The 24,637-nt window shown below is 42.7% G+C and overlaps 1 protein-coding gene across 3 annotated transcripts in view; it reads left to right on the top strand.

Moving 5' to 3' along the window:
• Rbl1 (RB transcriptional corepressor like 1) overlaps positions 1-14,108 on the top strand; it is a 60,855-nt gene extending 46,747 nt beyond the window's left edge. For all 3 annotated transcript variants that reach the window (XM_031372540.1, XM_031372539.1, XM_031372541.1), the window contains 3 exons: positions 3,816-3,964; positions 8,204-8,368; positions 12,352-14,108. In XM_031372540.1, coding sequence (XP_031228400.1) covers positions 3,816-3,964; positions 8,204-8,368; positions 12,352-12,522 — 485 coding nt within the window. In that variant the 3' untranslated portion in view covers positions 12,523-14,108. The remainder of the gene's footprint in view (positions 1-3,815; positions 3,965-8,203; positions 8,369-12,351) is intronic.
• The last annotated feature ends 10,529 nt before the right edge of the window (positions 14,109-24,637 follow it).

The raw sequence follows: 24,637 nt of genomic DNA, 5'->3' as shown, positions 1-24,637 counted from the left end.
ATTTCTAGCCCAGGCTGATCTCATCTCATGTATCACACAATGATCTTTCACTTCTGGTTCTCCACATCCTGAACCCTGGATTGAGCACTTGTGGCTCTGCACAGTTTATGAGATACTGAAAATAGAATCTAGAACTCAGTGTACACTAGACAAGCACTCCAACTGAGTGACCCACAAATGACTTTGAAGATGCATACATGGGCTGGAGGGATGGCTCAGTGGTCAAGAGTGCTAACTGCTCTTGCAGAGCACCCATGTGGTGGCTCATTGTCCAGCAGCCATCTCTCTGCTCCTGCCTTCTTTATGTTTAAGTGGCAAGGACCCTCCCTCATCCAAGTCTTCTCAGTCTGAACACTAATGACAGTGTGCAGAGGAACCAGCTGCAGCCAGCTGCAGCCACTGAGCTGGCCCTTAAGAAGCTGGACATGGATTTCCCCAACACATGCCTCAACCAGACCCCTAAGACAGAAACGCTTCCATTATGTTCTTTGCCCAAACGTTCTTATATCATCCTGGGATGTAGAACTCTGGATCTAATCACAACTATGGATGAGTTTCCTTTTTCTTCTCCACTTGACTTTAAATCCTTGGGGAAAAAAATCAAACCAAAGAGCCAAACTAAAATATCTAGCATGTTTTTCTGTAACACTGAAATTTATAATCTAAAGAAAATGTTAAGCTGGGCAGTGGTGGTGCACGCCTTTAATCCCAGTACTTGTGAGGCAGAGGCAGGTGGATTTCTGAGTTCAAGGCCAACCTGGTCTACAGAGTGAGTTCTAGGACAGCCAGGGCTACACAGAGAAACCCTGTCGAAAAAAAGAAAAAAAGAAAAAAGAAAACGTTATTTTCTATTGCTATAACAAGATACCTGAGATTGCATAGTTAAGAAAAACCAGAAATTTATGCCTTTCACTTCTAAAGGTTGAAAAGCTCAAGATTAAGGGACCATTTCTAGCAAAGGCCTTCTTGTTGATGGGGAGGTTCTGCACAATTCTGAGGTTTTGCAGGGTACCACATGCAAAAGCAGCATCTCCCACAGGCAGAGGCGAATACGCAGCTTGTGTATTTCATTTTTAAAGACTGAAGTCATGGGGTCTTCAAGTTTTTAATTTCTTTATATGTGTGGATGCTGCATGTCTATGCACCGTGTGCATGCAGTATCCTTGGAAGCCAGAAGAAGGTGTCAGATCCGCTGGAACTGGGTAGAATGGGAACCTTCTTATGGATGCTGGGGACAAAACCCAGGTCCTCTGCAAGAGCAATAAGTGCTTTTAACCACTGGACTCTCTCTCCATGCCATGTGTGTGTTATCAGTGCTTTATTTAACTCTTTATCTTTAAATAAGCGCTAGGGAAACTTAACCCTTTCTTACTGTGCTGTGCTAAGAACTTAGCTCTGTATTACTTGTGTGTTAATAGGACTAATATCTGGCAATTAACACATATTGTATAGCAGCAGGGAATTAAGTGAAAGGGTTTACTGCTGGTGCTCCTTTCTCAGGTGAATCAGCCAGAAGCCTCTCTGGCTGCTTAACTCTTTGTGAACCAGAGAGGAAGGAAAGGAAAAGAATTAAGATGCTTTGTACGGGCAAATATGCACAGACACATATACATTCAAATACTCTTACACCCACACTCTAGCTGGGCCTGACCGTCTGTCACAACTCCACAAGTATTCATGCATGCTTACATACGTACACATATACCTACGTATGTTAGTCTTTTTCTCTTTTTAGTGTAATTATGAAAGCTCATTGCATTTCTTTTTTTTTTTTAATGATTTATTTATTATATGTAAGTACACTGTAGCTGTCTTCATACACTCCAGAAGAGGGCATCAGATCTCAATACCTTTGGAAGAGCAGTTGGTACTCCTAACTGCTGAGCCATCTCTCCAGCTCTGCATTTCTTATTATGTAGCCTTTAGGTACTATTATTAGGAGTGGGCACATTCTGTTCTTAATTCTAATTTTATTAACATCTTTCTAGCAACTATGACCATCTCTAAAAACTTTCTTCCTAAAATTATTTTAATCAAGTCAGGAATTCTATAGAATTATTATCTATTGCCTATAGAGCATTACTACGGGGTAGTGCATCTTTGTAGGTCCATAGAGATCTGCTCAGAAAGGTGCGTGGGGATCTAGTGATTGTTATATACTTAATAATAACAGGAAAGCATATTAATGTCAGGAATCTTTCCTCAGATTTAATGTCCTTGGCCTTGCCTAGAGAAGCAAATCTCTCATTGTCTTAATTAGGGTTTTACTGCTGTGAAGAGACACCATGACCAAGGCAACTCTTATAAGGACAGCATTTAATTGGGGCTGGCTTACAGGTTCAGAGGTTCAGTCCATTATCAGCAAGGATGGAACGTGGCAGCATCCAGGCAGGCATGGCACAGGAGGAGCTGAGAGTTCTACATCTTCATCTGAAGGCTGCTAGCAGATACTGGCTTCCAGGCAGTTAGGATGAAGATCTTAAAGCCCATGCCTACATTGACACACCTACTCCAATAGGCCACACCTCCAAAAAGTGCTACTCCGTGGGTTAAGCATATTCAAACCACGTCAGTCATATATTGACAGTCTATGGCAGAACCATCTCGGGGAAGACCACCTTCTTGTTTTTAGCTTCTCCTAGATGGCCCCTGCGAATGAGCAGACGACAGCTCTGCTTGAAGCCAAGAGTTTCTTCAAGTGGTGCCAACAGATAAGACAGCACCTTGGAGTAAACTGTCTTTTTTAACAGTTGAGGGTATAACAATTGAAAATTAGCTATCCTGTTATGCAGGAGAAACAAGAGTCCTAGAATGTGCTGGCCAGTTCTGGCTTAGCCCTAAATCAAGAGGTTTGAGGTTATCTTCTACTACAGAATAAAACTTTGCAAAAACAAACAACAAACCCTACAACTTACTCTCCTTGAATTTGCAAAAAGATAAACACAAACAATTCATCTTGATGATGTTGTTGCTGTTGCTGTTGTTGGAGCCAAGGGTCTTACTGTGTGGCCCCAGCTGGCCCAGAACTCTAACCCTTTGTGCTGGCATCAAAGATGTGCCTCACCACACCTGGCTCACTTTGCACCTTTCTTTTTTCTTTTTTTTCTTTTTTTTTTTGGTTTTTTTTTTTTTTTTTTTTTTTTTTTTTTTTTTTTGGTTTTTTCGAGACAGGGTTTGTCTGTGTAGCCCTGGCTGTCCTGGAACTCACTCTGTAGTCCAGGCTGGCCTCAAACTCAGAAATCCACCTGCCTCTGCCTCCCAAGTGCTGGGATTATAGGCATGTGCCACCACCGCCCAGTGTGCATCTTTCTTAACCTTTTAGACAACCAGGATGAGTATCTGTGGGCCTCTTGGCCTCTGAAATCAGGGTGTTTCACTGCCGCCCATTTTGAAGTTGCTTAAGTCCTAACCAGAGCTGGTTCCCTCACTGGCTATAGGTGACAGTGAGCTCAAAGACTGTCCTTCTGAAATGTGTTGTGAGCTGTGACTAGAGAGAACAGCGCCACATTCAGTCCACACAGTTACATCTTTCCACGTTCTGGTTGGATTATTTCTTTAACAGTCTCATGGTGTAGCCCAGGCTAGCTTGGACTTTTGATTCTTCCCCTCCCGGCAGTCTTCCAAGTGCTGTGATAACAAGCACTTGCCACTACACTGCCAGTGTGGTTTGTGAATATGCAGATAGATTTCTCTGAGAAGATTAATTGCTTTTTTATAAGGATTTGCATTTCTTTTTAATTTTGTTAAAAGGAATGTAACCCAGGTTATTAATTTAATAATACAGAATACCTATCACCATGCTGAATTCTTAACAGACATAGAAGATGCCACAAAAACTCCCAACTGTTCCAGTGAACCAGTGAAAGAGGAAAGAGGTGATCTTATCAAATTCTACAATACAATATATGTAGGAAGAGTGAAGTCATTCGCATTGAAGTATGATTTGTCCAATCAGGATCATATAGTAAGTTTTAAGTCTTGCTACTTTCTTCAAAAATTTTTAAATTTTATTTAAACTGTACTTATATAATTTCTTCCTTTCACTTTCAGTCCCTTCCATGTCCCCCACAACCCCCTCTCAAATTGATGGCGTCTTTTTCTTTATTATTATAACATGTGTATGTGTGTGTATATATATATGTGTGTGTGTATGTGTATGTATACACATGTATATATGTATGTATATATGCATAAATATATAAATATAACCGGCTGAGTCCATTTAATTTGGCATTTATATGTATGGTTTTAGGACTGACCACTTTGTATTGGACAACCAATAGACAATAGAAATAGAATTTTGGCCGGGTAGTGGTGGCACATACCTTTAATCCCAGCACTTGGGAGGCAGAGGCAGGCGGATTTCTGAGTTCCAGGCCAGCCTGGTCTACAGAGTGAGTTCCAGGACAGCCAGGGCTACACAGAGAAACCCTGTCTCGAAAAAAAAAAACAAAACAAAACAAAAACAAAACAAAAAACCCAAAAACCAAAATTCTATTTCTTTTTTTTCTTGCCTGCCTCTCCTCCCAAGTGCTGGGATTAAAGGTGTGTGCCACCAGCGCCCAGCTTTGTTTCTTTATTATTGTGTGTGCATTTGTTACAGGGTTTCACTATATAGTTCTGGCCGTGGCCTGGCAGTCACTATGTAGACCCCAATGGCATCCAATTTACAGAGATCCTCCTGCCTCTGCCTCCCAAGTGCTTGGATTAAATACATGTGCCATCTCACACACACCTGGCCTGGATTTTGTTTCTTATGTCATTCAGCTAACCTATTTCTTTTGATTGGAGAGTGTAGTCCATTAATGTCTTTAAGTTGTTGTTGAGAGTTGTATGTTGATTGCAGTTGTTTGGTTTTTGTTGTTTGTTTTTGTTTTTATTTTCTGTTTGTATTCTTTTTTTAAAAAAAGATTTATTTATTATTATAAATAAGTACACTGTAGCTGTCTTCAGACACACTAGAAGAGGGCATCAGATCTCATTACAGATGGTTGTGAGCCACCAAGTGGTTGCTGGGAATTGAACTCAGCACCTTTGGAAGAGCAGTCGGTGCTCTTACCTGCTGAGCCATCTCACCAGCCCCCTGTTTGTATTCTAATTCATGCTTTGTATTTCACTGATGACAGCTTTGTTTATTTTGTTTTTTTTTTCTAGAGTCTCTTGGTTATGTTTCTTCCTCTTTTTATTCCAAAGTATTGCTTCTAGTATTCTCCTTAGGGTTGTTTTGGTGAACATAAATTTTTTGTTGTTGTTCTATGGCAACTATGGCAGATAGTTTTGCTGGGATCAATAATTTGGGTCATGGTCTTTTTAGAATGTTTGAGTGCATTTCTCCAGACTCTTCTGGCTTTCAATTTCCATTGAGAAATCAGATGTTATTCTGATGTTTTTATATATATATAACTTTTTACTTTTCCTCTTACAGCTTTTAATATTTTCAGTTTTTGTTCTGTGTATTTAATGTTTTAACTATGACATGCCTTGGAGAGTTTTTTCCTGGTCTTATCTAGTTGGGTTTCTTATACCTGTATGGCTGTGTCTTTTCTTAGTTTGGAAAAGTTTTCTCTGATCATTTTGAGGATCTGGTCTGTGCCATTGACCTGAAATTCTCTCCCTTCTTCTGTTTCTCTGTTCAGAGTTCTGTTTTTCTTCATAGTTTACCATAGTTGCCATATGCTCCTTTTGAACATACAGGAAGACTGCTCAGATATGGATGGTTACAAGCCAGTAGGAAGTCTTTATTAGTAGGCAGGCAACTACACAAGGGCTTTTTGGGACTCCAGTGTAGCTCCCGTCCTTTCTCAGGGAGAGCTTTTAAGCACAAAAATTATATCCTGAGTTAACATACTTCAGCTAACAAGAATAGTTTGCCAGAACCAAAACTACAAAAGCCAAAAGGTTAGTACATTTAGGGACTTTCCCATAATTTGAACTTTGATAGGTTAAGCCTTTGTTTTAGTCTTGGCAAGCAGTACTGTCTATGTGCTGAGATGTACAGCCTGAATGGTAACTTCCATCATGGAGTCAGTTGGCCATATAGTTTAAGATTTAGGGATCCCCCATTAATCCAATCAAAATGAGAACTAAAGTCCCAGCCAAGGCTGACGACAGAGTAGTAAGCCAGGAGGACTAAGAGAGCAGAGACTGGCACCAATTATCTCCTTTTTTTTTTTTTTTTTTTTTTTTTTTTTTTGAGAAAGGGTTTCTCTCTGTAGCCCTGGTTGTCTTGGAACTCACTCTGTAGACCAGGCTGGCCTTGAACTCAGAAATCTGCCTGCCTCTGCCTCCCAAGTGTTGGGACTTAAAAGCATGCGCCACCACTGCCCGGCTTAATTATCTAATTTTTGAGTTCCTTTCCCAAGCATGGCAAGGTTGTTTTAATTATTCCTGATCGAGTAGCATAGAAACAGAGGGTTTCTCCCAAAGCCACGCATGGTTATCTTTATGTCATGAGGGGAAGTCTGAGCCTCTCCAACTGTGTAGGATCATTTTGCAAAGAAATGTAACTTGTTTTAATTCAGAAACAGAATTTTAATATCTCTAGGTCCAGATAAACCTGTCTATTTAGTTTGAACGCATCAGAAGAGGCCCATTTAACTAAACCTTTAGTACATGTCCACCAAGTCGTCTCAGGCTTGGTGGTATTGCGCTTTTCTGTAGGGGTCCGGCCGGCGGACCCTCACTTCCGTTGGGTGCTTCTTGGGCTGGAGATTATTGAGTACCTGTGAACACAAGCGGTTCATGGCCACACTTTTCTTAGTGACTTATCCCACAAGGCAAAATAATAGAATAAGGGAAGTGTATAGGGTAACGGTTGGCTCCTAGGCAGGTTGCGGCCTTTCTAAGGCCTCTGAGGTTGATTTGGGCTTTCCCTGAGGCACATTGAGTGTTGTTAGTCAATGCCGGGACAGCCTGGTCACTTCCTATCCCAGTGTAGTATGGCTGCTGAATGCCTGGGCATAACCAGCAGCGCTGGCTGCTTTCTGGCTGTCGATGATTAACTGTCACCAGAGTCCCTTCCTGTGGCAGAGAGTCTGATTTCTCAGGTTTTCTCCAAAGCCAGAATCTTTTCTAAGTGATTTTTCAGGAAGCTTCAATTTTGCAACCACAGTTTTTGCAATGGAAACTGCCTTGTTCCCGGCAACTAGGAGGCCCAACTATAGGGCATGTGTAGTATTCTAAACTTCATTTTCCTTGCTCCAATACAACCAGACATTTAAGTGGGCATCAGTAAATAAAGTTACAGATGGAACATGGGCTGCGGGGTCTGTAGTCACACTGGCTATCACCTCCCTTCTGTCTGTCTTCCTCAGTTCCCAGATCCAGGCCTGAGGGCTGTGGGGTTAGACCATAATCTGTGTTTATACCAAATGTGAAACTCGGGAGGATGAGAGTAGAAGGGCCTGAGCCACAATGAAATCTTAATTTTAAAAACAATTTTTTGTTGTTGTTTTTTGAGACAGGGTTTCTCTGTGTAGCCCTGGCTGTCCTGAAACTCACTCTGTAGACCAGACTGGCCTCAAACTCAGAAATCCACCTACCTCTTCTTCCCATGTGCTGGGATTAAAGGCCTGTGCCACCATTGCCTGCTGAATACTGACTTTTTCAATTCCAGCTTCATTTCAATGTGAGCTTGCTTCAGTGTTCTCTTTAGTGAACCCAGTTTTCAAGTCCTGGATTCAGCCTGTTTGCTCCTTCTTGGGCATCAGTCAGGAATGTACCTTTGAGACTTGCTTGATGTGTTGTTTGTGGTGGTACAGGGTCTGGTGTGGCTGTTTTATGATACTTGGAATCAAATGAGTCCAGCCCCTATTGTCACCTCCATGGTATGAACCCCGGATCCCACGTGTGCCTGTGATTTGTCCCAGTCGTTTGTGTTCTTGTCATTATTCTCTGGAGAGACAGAGCTCAGGCTAGTCCAGCATGCACATACTCCTGCCTCGGCTCCTGAGTGTGGGATTACAAACATGCTGTTTTGCCCAGTTTGTCCAGAATCTTCAAAACTAGGTACAGGATTTCTTGGGTGATTGAAGAAGATAAGCTTTCCCTTGCCTATTAGTAGTTGATGAAAACAATGAGTAAGAGCAAGTTTTTGGTTTTCTATTCATAAATAAGCCTTTAAATGTAATATCTTCTAACAAAGAACAATATGGGTTTTTTTTTATCCTTTTGTCTTAAAAATATGATTTCTGGATCACTTTAGATGGATGCTCCACCCCTCTCTCCTTTCCCACATATTAAGCAGCAGCCGGGCTCCCCACGCCGAATTTCCCAGCAGCATTCCATTTATGTTTCTCCACACAAGAATGGATCAGGCCTCACCCCCAGGAGCGCACTGCTGTACAAGTTCAATGGCAGCCCATCTAAGGTACAGTGCACACAGACTGCTTTAGAGTGTCTCCTGTACATACTTTTTCAGTGCTGGATTTCTGGTTAGAATTTTCAACTAACTATGAAAAAGTTGGATTTCAAGTAACTTTACCTCTGAAAACTAGAGTTCAGTTTGCCAGCCAGCAGTCATTCATCTTTTCGTTATAAAGTTATAACGAAACACTGATAAAATATAAACTACTAACTGTACCATGCTTGTATGACAAGAAACAGAAACACTGTTATTACTCTGCATGGTGGTGCATACCTGTAATGCCAGCACTGAGCTGTTGAGTTGCTGGAACCGCCTTGGAAGTGGGGCTAATGGAGGATGCTAAGACCTATTGATGGGGTAGGAAGCTTTTTAGAAACGTGGTTAACAACATTCAACAAAGTGTAGGAGCTCTGCAGCGAGTGCAGACTCCCAGCACCAGAGACAGACTGCATGGCAGGAGTGTGGAAGCTCTGAAGTGGAGTCAGGCCCATCGGTCAGGAGTGGGCCGTTGTACAGGATTCTAGAGAGCCAGGCTCTCTGCTTCTCTAGCAAGGCAGGGAAGTGGGTGGGACACCAGAGGTGTGGCCACCAGTGCCTTTTTGTTGTATCCTCCAAGCCTATATACTCTCAGGTATCTTTTTTGTTTTTTGTTTTTTGTGGTTTTTTTTTTTTTTTTGGTTTTTCGAGACAGGGTTTCTCTGTGTATCTCTGGCTGTCCTGGAACTCACTCCGTAGACCAGGCTGGCCTCAAACTCAGAAATCCACCTGCCTCTGCCTCCCAAGTTTGTTTTTTGTTTTTTTGTTTTTCTGTTTTGTTTTGTTTTTTGAGACTGGGTTTCTCTCAGGTATCTTTAAACAGTTAGCTGGAGATTCCCGAGAGCACTGTGAGTAGGGCGCCTGTCAGCATCGTGACAAAGGGCGTGGATGCTGCAGGTATTGGGCTGTGAACAGCAGTCTGATCTGCATCCTGGCAGGAAGATTTTGAGTTTGGGTCCAGTCTGGACTACACAGTAAGATCCTGTCTGCTAGAAAGAGCAGTGTCTGGTTTGGCAGATGTGCCTCACTGGTAAAGAGCTTGCGAAGCATAAGCCAGTCCTTAGGTTTCATCCTAATAGCACAGAAACAGAGGAAAAGGAAGAGAGCATCACACTGAGCTGAGGTGGCTTCGTCCATTCTTCTCATGTGCATTTCTGGGAGTGCTGAGGTGCTGCTTTTTTAGGGGGTGTGTTTGTTTGATATTGTTTTCGAAACAGACTTTATGTAGCCCTGGCTGTCCTGGACCTAGCTCTGTAGACCAGGCTGGCCTCAGACTCATAGAGATCCACCTGCCTCTACCTCCCAAGTACTAAGATATTATTATGATTATGATTATGATTATGATTATTATTGATGTTTTTGTTTGTTAATTTTTACTCTATTATTTTATGTGAGTGTTTTACCTGCATATATGTCTGTGCAACACTTGTGTGCTCAGTGCTTTTGGAGACTAGAAGATGGAATTGGATCCCCTGGAACTGGAGTTTCAGACAGTTGTTAGCTGCCATGTGGGTGCTAGGAATTAAACCTTCAGAAGAGCAAGCAATACTATTAACCACTAAAACATTTCTCTGGCCCCTGTTTGTTTGGATTTTTTTGGTTTGGTTTGGTTTGGGCTTATTTTAAGAAGTGTCTCAGCAGATGTCCGAGCTTCTCTCAGGTTAGTGAAGAGTTAGAAAAGCAGGAGCCTACTCTTCTGTCTCCATTTATGGAGAGACTGGCTTCATCTCTACCCAGTGCATTGTTGGAGATGTGTCAGAGACTGGCTTCATCTCTACCCAGTGCATTGCTGGAGATGTGTCAGAGATAGGCTTGTTCAGGAAATCTAGGACTGCACAGCTGCAGCCCTTTTTTTTTTTTTTTTGGTTTTTTTGGTTTTTTTGGTTTTTTGAGACAGGGTTTCTCTGTGTAGCCCTGGCTGTTCTGGAACTCACTCTGTAGACCAGGCTGGCCTCCAACTCAGAATTCCGCCTGCCTCTGCCTCCCAAGTGCTGGGATTAAAAGCGTGCGCCACCACTGCTCGGCCAGCAGCATCTTAAGTTTCTAGAAGCCACAAGTATTATTTAGACAAATTGTGTCAGTGCAGTGACAGTTCTTTAACTCCTCATTCTCCATGGTTCCATGCTTACTGAGGTCTTACTATACTTACCCAGGAGAACTGACCAAGATGAGACTTGTCCCATCATGGTGTTTAGAAGATATTAGACCATCTGAGATCCAGGGCAGTGATTCCTGATAAGAGTTAGAATCACCCGGGAGCTTGCTGAACACCAGCCCTGCCCTGCAGACCTGTGGAAACACAGAGATCTGTCCTGCAGACCTGTGGAATCACAGAGATGGGTCAGGCAGGGCCAGGTAGAAGGTTCACTCTAAACAGCTGGGATGCAGTTTCCGGAACTGCCTCTCCTGAGCCTATAATGTCAGCATTACCTGGGGTGACTCACAGATCCCACATCAGCTAAATCTGAGTCATTCCCAGGCAATCAGTAAGCACATCAGAGTGTAACAGCATTACTCTGTTAAACCGGGAATAGGAATGTATCACTCTGAGGCAGACAGACTTCCAGTAGTTCAAGGCCAGCCTGACACTGTCTCTGAGAAAAGAACAGGACCAATACATTGGCTCATCAGGTTAACGCCCCTCCCACCAAGCCTGATGACTTAGCTTACATCCCTGAGGCCTTTGAGATGTCTACATGTGTGATATGTATTTATATGTTCTCACAACAGAAACACACACACATATGCTACTCTGCTGTTTCCAAGGATCTACTTTCAAGTCTCAGCAACTAATCAGTGGCTCATAACCATCTCTAATGCCAGTCTCAGAGGATTTGACACTCTCTTCTGGCCTCTGTGGGCACCAGGCATGCACACAGCATACATACAAATATGCAAACAACACATTCATGCACATTAAATAAGTAATAAATGAAGAGATTTAACAAACAAACAAGCTTGAGTTGCAGCTGGCAGTGAGTGTAAGCACTTGCTGGCTGTACTGGCTGCTTTTGTGTGTCAACTTAACACAAGCTACAGTCATCAGAGAGGAAGGAGCCTCAGTTGAGGAAATGCCTCCATGAGAACCAGCTGTAAGGCATTTTCTCAACTAGTGATCAGTTGTGGAGAGCCCAGCCCATTGTGGATGGTGCCACCATCCCTAGTCTGGTGTAATCCTTTTCTATTAGAAAACAGGCTGAGCAGGCTACTAAGCAGCACCAATCTATGACCTCTGCATCAACGCCTGCCTCCAGGAGTCCGCCCTGTTTGTAATCCTGTCTTGACTTTCTTCAGTGATGGACAGTGATCTGGACGTGTAAGATGAATAAATCCTTATTACCTCTCTCCCAAACTTGCTTTTTTTGATCATAGTGTTTTGTTGAGGCAATAGAAACCCTAAGACACTGCACAGTCCTGATGACTTGAATTCCAGTCTCAGGAACCCACATGGGAAAGGGAGAAAGCAACTCCTAAAAGTTGTCCCCCGACCTCTGTACACATGCCACATCAGTAATGTAACACACACACACACACACACCATACACACACATACACACAGATGCATATACACACATGCATATCCACACACACACACACATACACACTCACACATACACACTAAATAAACACAACATGGATTGCTAGGCCCTACCACAAAATGTCTGACTCTGAAAGTGGGTGGTAAGACTTGTGATTTTGCACTTGTAACATCAGTTCTTTGGTGCCTCTGCTACTTCTAGTTTGGATTTTGAGAACTAGTGTTAAAGGTGCATCATCTTTTAAAACCACTCAAAAAGCCACCAATGTAAGTTGGTGTAGATTCACAAGATAATCTCTATACCATTGCTTAGATTGGGATAGAAGATAAGAGGAAGAAAAGAGAATTAGCTTTGTTCTTTATGTAAAATTTCTTTTTCCTGCCTTTTACACGTGCCCTCTTGTTTGTGTAGAGTTTGAAAGATATCAACAACATGATACGGCAAGGTGAGCAGAAAACCACGAAGCGTGTGCTAGCCATCGGTGGAGATGCAGAGTCTCCTGCCAAGCGGCTCTGCCAAGAGAATGATGATGTTTTACTTAAACGGCTGCAAGATGTTGTCAGTGAAAGAGCAAATCATTAATGTTACCTTTCGTCTGATCAAAGCACTTTTAGATTGTTCTGGAGAAAATTGGGGGCTCCATCCTTCACATTTTTATCACTGGGTTATACAAAAACTTGCACCAAAAGTAAGCTTTTTAAAAGCATTTATTCACCCTGTATATTTGACAGACATATTTTGAGGTAGATTAGAAAAGAATGTTTTAAGTGCCTTCATAAATAGTAATATTTTTTTCTTTTTTCTTTTTTTTTTAGCGTTTGTTCCTAGGGTTTCTTTTTAGGTTGAACTAAGGAACTTCTTAAGCTGTCTTTTCAAAATAATCAAATGTCTCCTGTGCTTTTTAATATTCAGTCAGTGAGTCTCTGAGATACTTGTCCTGTCTGCTTGTGTTGAAGGTAGGGTTAGCTCCCACAGTAGGAGAGCTCACTGATGGACCAGGCTGCCTTGGGCCTGCTAGTGCAACTGCCCCTTGGTTACCTGCAGTGTGTGGGACTGTCTGTGCCCGTCTTCTTCCTCTCATTGAGTACAAGCAGCTTTGTACTTTTTAGCTTGATGCCAAAACCCTGTAAAAGGGACACTCATTTTTAAAACTACCATTTTTGTGATATTACCTTAATTATTTTATGTGATTGTATTCAGTCATGTAGTTCTCAAAATAAGAAACTGTTTCTTAATCTAGGAGAATAAAATTCAGATAAATGAGAAATTAAATTTCCTAAGTAAAGTAGCATTATGATAATATCATTCATTAATTCATTTGTGTTGGGCACAGTGGGTCATGCCTATAATTCCAGTACGGAAGATTGCTGGGAATGTCAGGCCAGCATGGCTACATAGCAATTATTCAATCTCATTGTTCATTTAATTTCCTGAAAATATTTGAAGCTTTCACATTAAAATCACTTCATTCCTTGTAAGCAAAATGTTTCCACTTAAGAGCTGCTTTTCCTTTCTGTTTTGTATCACCCTTTGTTTCGGTAATTAGGTTTCTCCTGAGTTCCTCTGGGGGAACTCCTGGATCCCCTTGAGAATCTTTCCTCCCTGGAGGTTTAGCTTCTAATGAATCAGGTCGTTATGTTCACCTTTTCTCCTTTGTGTTTATCATCGGAAAGGATGTGAATAAGCCGTTTAAATTAATTGTTAGATGATGTATCAGTATGAATATTTTTAGCTGCAAACCTTATTTTTTAAAATATAAAGTGTTGGCTTGGCAGTCTAGCTCAGCATGTCTAACATATCCAATGCTAGCTAATTTGAATTAGTCTAAGATTTGGCTGCCAATTAATGATTAATGGTAACCAAAGTTTTATTTTTAAATTTTAAAAAGAGGTTTGGGTTATGTTTGCTTCTCTGAAAATTGTATTCTTGTGTTTTGTGTAGTATCTACACATGTGTAATAAGCCAAATAATAGTCTGTCTTGAGTCCTTGTACATATTTCTGTGTAGCTATAACTACTGTATCACTTTCATTATTAATGTACAAAATATAAATGTAGATCTATTCAGTGACTATGTTAAAAAACTTAAGACATGAATTTGCCAATTTTCAGGGCTTTGTATTAATGTATATAAATAGTTAATAAAAATTAGAATTTTAAAAACTTAAACTATTTTACTTTTTATTGTATAACTAGAAGCAAATGTGCAGCTATCTAAAATACATGTCTTGGGTTGGAGAGATGTCTCAGCTGTTAGAAGCACTGGCTGCTCTTGCAAAAAAAATATCAGACCGAACAGCTTATAACAGCCTATATAACAGTTCCAAGGGATGCAATACCTTCTGCTAGCCTCCAGGGGAACCTATATGCATGTGTGCATACACACACACACACACACACACACACAGTGATGATTTGAATGAGAATCCTCCCCCTCCCCCTACTTATATGCCTCAGTAGTTGAAGGATTAGATGGTGTGGCCTTGCTGGAGGGGGTATGTCACTGGGGGAGGGCTTTGAGGTTTCAAAAAATTCATGCTGCCGGAAAGTCCTGCTGCTAAGGTTGAAGTCTGACCTTACAGGAAAGTCCCCAGTTTGGTAAAATACAGCAGACTCCTTTTGTCTTTGAGGCTTCCTCTTCTCAGCCTGGGGGGGTCCCAGACCCCACACCCCATACCTGCGGAGTGTCCTGTAGCCTTGTTTAGATTACAGGTTCAGCTTCATTTCTCCAGATAAGAACGCATTCAGCTAGCACCTAAGATTCCTGAAATGCCTCCCCGTGCTAATGAAGGATCTCAGTACCTTCAGCTAATGGCCTTTGCCCACCCTGGATGTTTCTGCCCTCTTCCTCAAAACTAACACTTGAGTCACCCTGAGTTAAAGTGATCTGTCTCCTGGAAGCTGGTCCCATTACCTTTAGTACTCACAGGGCTTCTGCCTACCCTCACCTCCGTAATCTCAGCGTTTGGGAGGTGGAGCAAGAAGGATGTTGTCTTAGTCAGGGTTTCTATTCCTGCATAAAACATCTTGCTTTCTTATAGAGCCCAGATCACCCAAACCAGGGATGGCACCACCCACAGTGGGCTGTACTGCAGGACTGTCTAGACTCAGGGTTCCAATAGTGATATAGAGACTTAATGAATGCTAGGCCTTATAACTAGGCTTGTTCCCAACTAGCTCGTTATCTTAATTAACCTGCTTATTGCAATCTACATCATGTCTCAGGCCCATTACTTTAGTCCCCGTACCTGTTATTTCCTCTGTGTCATGCTTGATTCTTTCCCAGAGTTCCTATCTCTGCCAGATGTCCTGCCTTTCCTTTCCTGACCTGCTATAGGGCCATCAGCTCTTTATTAAACCAATCAGAGGTGATGGAGAAGAACATTTACAAAACACTGAGACAAGTGATGCTTCATAAAAAAATAATAATACCAAAGTCCAGAGCCTGGGCCCACCCCCACCACTCACTAATTAAGAAAATACCCCAAATGGCTTCTTGTCTGCAGCCTAATATTTTTGTTTGTTTGTTTGTTTATTTTGTTTCTCGAGACAGGGTTTCTCTGTGTATCCCTGGCTATCCTGGAACTCACTCTGTAGATCAGGCTGGCCTCAAACTAAAAAAATCCACCTGCCTCTGCCTCCCAAGTGCTGGGATTAAAGCCATGTGCCACCACTGCCCAGTCCAGCAGCCTAATCTTAATAAGGCATTTTCTCAATTGAGTTTCCCTCCTCTCAAATGATTTCACCTTGTAGTCTTGATATAAGACTATCCAGCATAGAGGGTCAGGAAATTCAAGGTCATTTCCAAGTTTAAATTGGAGATCAGCCTGGGCTACATGAGACATTATCTCAAAAACAAGAAAAGAGACCAATAGTCTTAAATGCCCACCGACAGATGAATGGATTAAGAATGACACATACACAATGGTATTTTATTTAGACATAAAAAATGGTAAATCCCCCCTCAAAGAATGTTAAACATTCTGATAGAGTGATAAAAGCAAATAAACAACAAACTTCAGGGACTGTGGAGAGTTGATACAATACAGGCCCACACTCAAACCATCTTGGGCTATCTCAGCCCCCTAAATAACCATTTGTTAGCCTACTCCGTGTTTGTTCTGGTATTTTTGCTACTATTAGGCAAATCTTTTAGAAGTGTGCAACCAGGCCCTGGCTTGCACCAACCCAGAGGCTAGGAAGGTCATCACATAGAGTCTGAGGCTGTAGTATATATCTGTCTAATCTGCCTACCTAGTATCTCCAACGATGTATTTAACTATTTTATTTATAATTTTCTTTGTTCTGTTACTCTAAAAACTTGAACTGTTGCCATATTGGCACGAGGTCTTTGGGGCAGTCCGAGTCTCTGTTCCAGGCCGTGGACACTCACACTGACATCCAGAATTAAGTATCCCTTCTTTCCTTTCTGGTGAGAGCTATCTTCTTGTGTAGGCAGTAAGAAAGAAATTAACATCCTTTGCAGGAAAACAAGATGGCTGTGCAAATCTGAACGGGTTTTACTGTCTGTTTTCTCTCATGCAGAATCTAGATGGTTTTGACGTATACATACACAGTATGAGTATAGCATACACACACCAGAGACAAGTCTAAAATTATTTACTAAAAGAACTCAGATACTAAGGGCTGTTATACATGCACATAACATTCCTATTAAAATCTAGAAAAGGCAAGACTGTAGTAATGGAGCAGACCAGCAGTTGCCAGTGATTCCCTCCTGCAGGTGCTCCAGATTAGCTAATTGTTGCAACAAGTCTCTTCTGGTTGTTGCTCAGACTACCAAGCAAATCCATGCTGGCAAAAGACAGGCTGATGTGACTACAGTTGCATTTAGGAGCCCATCCAATATTTAAAATGTGACTTATGATTAACTCCTCGCGAAGAGTTTATGTTGCTTTGTTTGGCTGCCCTGGAACTTGCTTTGTAGATCAGGCTTGGCCTCGAACTCATGAAAATCCGCCTGTCTCCGCCTCCAGGAGTGCTGGGACTCTCCACAGTCTGGCCTCGAAATGTCTCAAAAGCAACAGATGCTATTACTTAGCTTAAGTTCTTGTCAAAGCTAATCAGGTGTAAGTTTCAGGGGACTTGGTTTGTGTGTGACTCTGGACCAGTAAATCTTTTCACCTCTGAGCTTGATTTCTTCATCTGTTACATGGATATGACAGCATCTGGGGTCTTAGTCCAGAATATAGTTTTTTCTACTAGGATGAGACCTGGCCTTTTAGCTAAAGGAGTTAAAGATAATCTGACTGAGTCAGTCACTTTATAATGTCTACCGTGGCGAGTCCAGGAATGGAAGTCATCCACCTTGTTTTGTTTTTGTTTGTTTGTTTGTTTTGTTTTGGTTTTTTGGTTTTTTGTTTTTTTGTTTTTTGTTTTTTTGAGACAGGGTTTCTCTGTAGCCCTGGCTGTCCTGGAACTCACTCTGTAGACCAGGCTGGCCTCAAACTCAGAAATCCACCTGCCTCTGCCTCCCAAGTGCTGGGATTAAAGGGGTGCGCCACCACCGCCCGGCGTCATCCACCTTGTTAAAGAAGGCTTCAGAACCTATTAGAGATAGTTGTGAGCCATCATGTGATTGCTGAGAATTGAACTCAGGACCTCTGGAAGAGCAGTTGGTGCTCTTAACCACTGAGCCATCTCTCCAGCCTGCTCTGCTCCTTCTTTGACCTCATCTCTCACCGCTTCCTCTTGTACCCTTTGCTATTTCTCAGCTCCAGACATGCTTCTTTCCTCTTTCCAGAATGCCTTTCTAGACCAGATGGGTAATTCCATCACCTCTGCTTCCATTCGGGGGTGTGAGTTTTTATAGTAACACGGAAAGGAAAGCAAATCTCTAGGTTTCATGATGCTTGCATAACGTAAACACTGTAGTATCGGTCAGGTGCCCAAGTCCCAGGAACTAGCAAGCCCTCAGGCGATGCCCCGTTTCTCTTATCTCAGTGGGTGGACTTTAAAGCTGCTGCTTCTGAGGAGAGGTGACAGTCTGCAGAGAGCCTTTGTTTAGCTCCCCAGGTGGGCTAGCAGCTTCAAGGCGGAGGCTGGCAATGTGTCCGCTGGCTGAGTTAAAGAGGGAAGTAACAGTCACCTTTCACCAAGACCTGTCCTGACCATCCTACCCAACATGGAGGCCCTCTCTCTCTCCTCCTGGTATCTTAGCCTGCTCTATAATGTCGTACAGCGCCAGCTTCTGACATACTAGACAAGTCTCCTATTGTTAATTACATTATTGTTCACTGCTGGCCTTCCCAGTAGAATGTGAATTTCAGGAAGCAGGGATTTTTTTTTTTTTTTTTTGGTCTGTACAGTTTTATTGATGTGTTCTAGCTGACCAGAGCAGTGCCAGGCAAGTTCTAAGTATCCAATAAACACTCATATTTGATGGATGAATGAAAATATATTAATAACCACATAAACTTAACTCTAGAATAAGCATTTAAGGAAACTCTTATGAGGATTAAAAATTATAGACACTAAGGCAAAAATGAAATGTCTGACTCCGCTGTGACCTCTTGTCTGTCGAGTCCATCATGAATGATGGGTAAGTACTCTGCCCAGTGAGATAGACCCCAGCCCTAACTCAATACTATCCGTGTGTCTGTGATATATGTACATGTTGGTGTTCTGGGTTACACAAAAGGCACTTTGAGCAATTCAGTTTCCAGATACCCAAACCTCTTACCTGAAGTAGAAGTTGTCTGAAAGAAAGCAATCCTCCGCTAGCTGAGGCTTCTTGTCACTGTGCATGCCAGCTAGTCTGGCTAAGGGTTTATCTATCTTGTTGATTTTCTCAAAGAGCCACCTCCTAGTTTTGTTGATTCTTTGTGTATTTCTCTTTGTTTCTACTTGGTTGATTTCAGCCCTGAATTTGATTATTTCCTGCTGTCTACTCCTCTTGGGTGTGTTTGCTTCTTTTTGTTCTAGAACTTTCAAACGAGCTGTCAAGCTGCATGGTCTCTCCAATTTCTTTATGGAGGCACTCAGAGCTAGGAGTTTTCCTCTTAGCACTGCTTTCATTGTGTCCCATAAGTTTAGGTATATCATGCCTTCATGTTCGCTAAATTCTAGAAAGTCCTTAATTTCTTTCTTTATTTCTTCCTTGACAAAGTTATCATTGAGTAGGGCATTGTTCAGCTTCCATTTGTATGTGGGTTTTTTGTTGTTTTTGTTGGTATTTAAGATCAGCCGTAGTCCATGGTGATCTGACAGAATACATGGGATTAATTCAATGTTCTTATATCTGTTGAGGCTTGTTTTGTGCCTGATTATGTGGTCAGTTTTGGAGATGGTGCCATGAGGTGTTGAGAAGAAGGTATAGTCTTTTTTGTGGGTAAAATGTTCTGTAGATATCTGTTAAATCCATTTGGTCCATAACTTGTGTTAGTTTCACTGTGTCTCTGTTTCCATGATCTGTCCATTGGTAAGAGTTGGGTGTTGAAATCTCCCACTATTATTGTGTGAGGTTTAATGTGTGCTTTGAGCTTTAGCAACATTTCTTTTACAAATGTGGGTGCCCTTACATTTGGGGCATAGATGCTCAGAATTGAAAGTTCATATTAGTGGATTTTTCTTCTGTTGAGTATGAAGTGTCCTTCCCCATCTTGTTTGGTAACTTTTGGTTGAAAGTCTATTTTATTGGATATTAGAATGGCTACTCCAGCTTGTTTCTTGGGACCATCTGCTTGGAAATTTTTTTTCCAGCCTTTTACTGTGAGGTAGTGTCTGTCTTTGTCACTGAAATGTGTTTCCTGTATGCAGCAAAATGCTGGTCCTCTTTACCTATCCAGTCTGTTAGCCTGGGTCTTTTTATTGGGAAATTGAGTCCATTGACATTGAGAGAGGTTAAGGAGCAATGATTGTTGCTTCCTGTTATTTTTGTTGTTAGAGGTGGAATTATGTTTGTATGGTTCTCTTCATTTGTGTTTGTTGTGAGAAGATTAATTTCTTGCTTTTTCTTGGGTGTAGGTTCCCTCCTGGCTTACCAGGTATGTCTTGGGACTAAGCTATGCAATGTCTCTGTGAATCCTTAGGAAGAACAACTCCATAAATCTCAGCTATCAATCACTATTCACAAAAGGCTACATCAGAGCCGAGGTGCCATCACTCCAAAATTCATGCCAGATACAATGGCTCTGCTAAAATCCTGCACATGTCCATGTATGTGCAGGTGTACATGTCCCTGTGCACATGGAATGGCCAGAAGATCATGTGTAGAATCCTGTGCCATCACTCTTTGCTTTATGCTCCACCCCCCCTTTTTTTAAGACTAGGTCTCACTATGTGTAGCTGTCCAGAGCCATACGGTCAAACATGGTTAACCTGAAAAGGGGGGGTGGAAATGAAAAAAGGTAGGGAGGTGAGAGAAGCATGAAGCCAAGTCTGTGTTCTGATCAAGGCTCAAAGTTTAATAATAAGCTTTGCATTTATAGAGGGAAAAACCACAAAACCCATCCCCTGCTTCAGCTGAAGTATGTTGTAGAGCAAGGTCAGTGCAGGCAGCCGAAACAGCCAGGTTCCCATGGGAACTTGCAACTGCAGCCAAGGCAGATGTCTCTGTCCAGGTTGATAACACTTGTTGTGGCAAATGTTCAAGGTCTGCTTAGCCTGCTCAAGTCTGGGAAGGTTACAGCTATGTAGCTCCGGCTAGCCTGGTACTTGCTAGGTATACTAGGCTGGCCTCAAGCTCACAGAGATGCCCCTGCCTCTGCCTCATAAGTTTTAAGCCTCATAAGAATTAAGGATGTGCACCATGACAACTAACAAGACTCTCTCTCCCTCTCCCTGCCCTTTCCCCACTGCTAGAGTTACAGATGTGCTGAGCCTCACACAGGTCTCCCTGCCTGCTCAGCAAGCATTCTTACCCACTGAGCTCTATGTGGTTGTTGCTGTTAAAACAGGGACTCACTATGTTCATCAGGCTATCCTACACTCAAGATCTCCCCTGCCTCTCTCTGTCTTCTTAAGAGCTGGGATTTATTTTTATTTATTTATTTTAAGAATTTGGGTTTGGCTTTGAAATTTGCATAGATGGAAAAAGCATCTCCAGGAAGCCATGTTTAGTGAAGGACGACGAGGAAGCAAAACAGCAAGTCATGAAGGGTGATGATGGTCGGCTGTGGGGAGATGGAGACATCACCAGCCTCCTGCAGCCAGGACCGAACTGCACAGTTCGTCTGGCTGTACCCGAGGGTCCTGAACAGATTTCTTGGAATAGGGAGGACATGGCGAAATGAGTCTGAACAATGGTTTGATGTTTTGCCTTGCTACCACTATCCTTTGGAAGAAGTTAACCCGGGCAGTGGTTCCTCCCACAGTGAGGAGACGGCTCCTTTGTTTTGATAGCATTGCTTTCCCAGACCTTGGAATGACTAAGTGCGACCAGGTCACCAGGATTGTGGATAGAGCTGAACCCTTCTGTAGGGTCTTAGACTCAAACTCAAATCCCTAGGCTTGCACAGCAAATGCCTTGCTAGGCTAAGTAGAGCATGTAAATCCAACTGACTCAAGTTCAAACCCTGTTTGTATCACTTTTAATTGCCTGATGCTATGCGGAATGGCTTTCCCGCAAGTCAGCACAAGGCAGATCAGCGGTGGCAGATTTAAAATACACCTCTTTTAGTTTCTTGTTTCAGTTTCCTAAGACAACTGTGGAACGTCTTCACCAAGTACCTTGTTGACAAGGTGGAAACTGTTTTTCTGGGCCCGACTTCCTGTCCAAATGCAATCCTTCCCTACACTCCCTGGTTTGAGTCTGTGGGGACTGTAATTAGAAATGTTAGGTTAACTAAGAGAACGGGATTTTAAGATAAAACCCCAATTTAAAAAGAAAAAGAGGGGGCCTAGAAATATAAACTAGTTGGCAGACTGTCTGCCTACCTTGCATGAGGCTAAAGTATGATCTCTGACACCACAGAAATCGGTATGGGGCACACAGTGTAACCCCAAACCACAGAAGGAGAAATAGAAGGGTTACAAGTTCAATGCCATCCTTACTTAGTCAAGCGGTGAATTTGAGACTAGCCTGCAATAGAAGAAACCCGATGCCGGGCTGGACAGATGGCTCAGCAGTTAAGAGCACTGACTGTTAGCATCTAGAACCTGCCTGCGGCAGATATGTGGGCGGGTCCACAGGCCTGTCGCCATGGCAACGGCCACCATATTCCCAGAATCCATTGGGTTCAGCTCCCACCTTTACCTGGGCTACTACGTCACCACACATATATATATGTGGGTACTTTCCTCCATCTTCCTCTCTCTCTTCTTCTTCTCTCTCCCCTCTCTCTTCCTGCGCTGCTACCCCCCTACCCTCCTTCCAATTAAACCTCTTACAGATGAAACTGCCTGGGCCTGGTGTCTGCAGACGCTTCCTGCCGCGACTCAAAACCCATCACTGACTGCTCTTCCAGAGGTCCTGAGTTCAATTCCCAGCAACCACATGGTGGCTCACAACCATCTGTAATGAGATCTGATGCCCTCTTCTGGTGTGTCTGAAGACAGTGACAGTATACTCATATAAACTAACTAAATAAATCTTTAAAAAGAAAGAAACCCTGTGCTATGTAAACCACAAAAGCCAGCGGCAGAACTTTTGCCAAGCTTGAGGAGCTAACACTGATCACTTGGGCCTCTGTGGTAGGAGAGACCTGTCTCCCACAGGTTGTCTTCTCATCTCTACACATGCACATGTATTCACACACACAAGTTTTCATTTAAAAATATACAGTGGCTGGACGGTGGTGGCGTATGCCTTTAATCCCAGCACTTGGGAGGCAGAGGTAGGCGGATTTCTGAGTTCAAGGCCAGCCTGGTCTACAGAGTGAGTTCCAGGACAGCCACGGTTACACAGAGAAACCCTGTCTCGAAAAACCAATATATATATACAGTGGATCCATGCAACAGGTTCAGGAGTATGCCTTCAATCCTAGGTAGAGGCAGACAGATCTCTGGGAGTTCAAAGCCAGCCTGGTCTACATACTTCCAGGACAGCTAGAGCTACACAGTGAAACCCTGCCTCACAAAAACAAAACGAAAATAAAAAGCAACCAATATATGAAGTAGTGTGGTGGATAAGGCGTGTAACCTCAGCAGTTTGGAGGCTGCTGCAAGAAGATCCTGAACTCAAAGCCTAGCGAGGCTATATGGTGAGTCTGTTTCAAGAAATAAATAACAAAGGAAGGGGTTGCAAGTGTGATGGCCAATCTTGACTCTCGACTGCTCCTGGAATTGTGTTGATTAGATTGTTTGAAACAGGAAGACCCATCCTAAATCTGGGCGGGATCTTCTACTGGCAGCCCAGATGAAGAGGCATGAGAGACGTTAAGAGCTGCTTGCCTGCTTGCCTTCACTCTCACGAGCATGCTCATCTACGCCCATCCTGTGGCTTTCCTTTTGCACAAAAGCCAAGTTCTTTGGGATTCTAGTGTAGACAGAGGACCAGCAGCTCTTCAGGAATCCTCCAGGACTCCAGTAACAGGCTGGGACTGCCATGACAGACAGACAGCTTCCTGGACAGGCTGGGACTGCTATGACAGACAACCAGCCTCCTGGACAGGCTGGGACTGCCATGACAGACAGACAGCCTCCTGGACAGGCTGGGACTGCCATGACAGACAGACAGCCTCCTGGACAGGCTGGGACTGCCATGACAGACAACCAGCCTCCTGGACAGGCTGGGACTGCCATGACAGACAACCAGCCTCCTTACCACATTCTTGGCCTTTTCCAGAGTCTCACAGCCATTGTTGGGCTACATGAACTAAATCCTGTAAACCAGCCTAATAAATCCCTTTTAAACACACACATAAATATTTACTCTCACATTTCTGTTCCTTTCTAAGGCGACAAGTGAATTATCAAGAGCCTGGCCTTTACAAGCAGGCCCAGTCTCTGGCATTTCTTAGCTCTTTCTCCTTCTCCCCTCCTAGCTTTTTTTTTTTTTTTAAGATTTATTTATTTATTTTATGTATATGACCATACTGTCCTTAATATATCAGAAGAAGGCATCAGATCCCATTACAGATGGTTGTGAGCCACCATGAGGTTGCTGGGAATCGAACTCATGACGTCTAGAAGAGCAGCCAGTACTCTTAACTGCTGAGCCATCTCTCCAGCCCCCTCCCTCCCAGCTTTTATACTTCACTTTCCTACATCTGAAATTTGTTACAGGAGTATTTGCAAAGCCTTTAGAACAGGGCCCTGATCAGGACAGCACTGTTTGCTAAGAATACTTTGGTTCAGCCGGGCAGTGGTGGCACATGCCTTTAATCCCAACACTTGGGAGGCAGAGGCAGGTGCATTTCTGAGTTCGAGGCCACCCTAGTCTATAGAGTGAGTTCCAGGACAGCCAGGGCTATACAGAGAAGCCCTGTCTCAAAAAACAAAACAAACAACGAACAGAATACTTTGGTTCATCAGATTTCTAGTTTTTGTTTTTGTTTTTGGTGCTGGGTATTGAATATCAGGCCTCAAAGCTTGTATTTTATGCCCAAGCATCACTTACAGCTGTCGGGCTCACCACTAAGCATCTAATTTGTACTGCTTGATGTTAAAATACCTAGATGTATGTGTCTTGGTTTCTGAAAAGGTGTTGTAAATTACTGGTCGTTGTACTAGTAATAGATGGAATAAGGATTTATGGGGAAGTTTGGGTTCTGTCCTAAAATGGCTTAAAGCCAAAA

Source organism: Mastomys coucha, unplaced genomic scaffold (assembly GCF_008632895.1).
Source record: "Mastomys coucha isolate ucsf_1 unplaced genomic scaffold, UCSF_Mcou_1 pScaffold15, whole genome shotgun sequence".
Taxonomy (NCBI): domain Eukaryota; kingdom Metazoa; phylum Chordata; class Mammalia; order Rodentia; family Muridae; genus Mastomys; species Mastomys coucha.
Note: the sequence above shows the minus strand (reverse complement) of the source record. Positions and strands in the feature narration are given on the sequence as shown.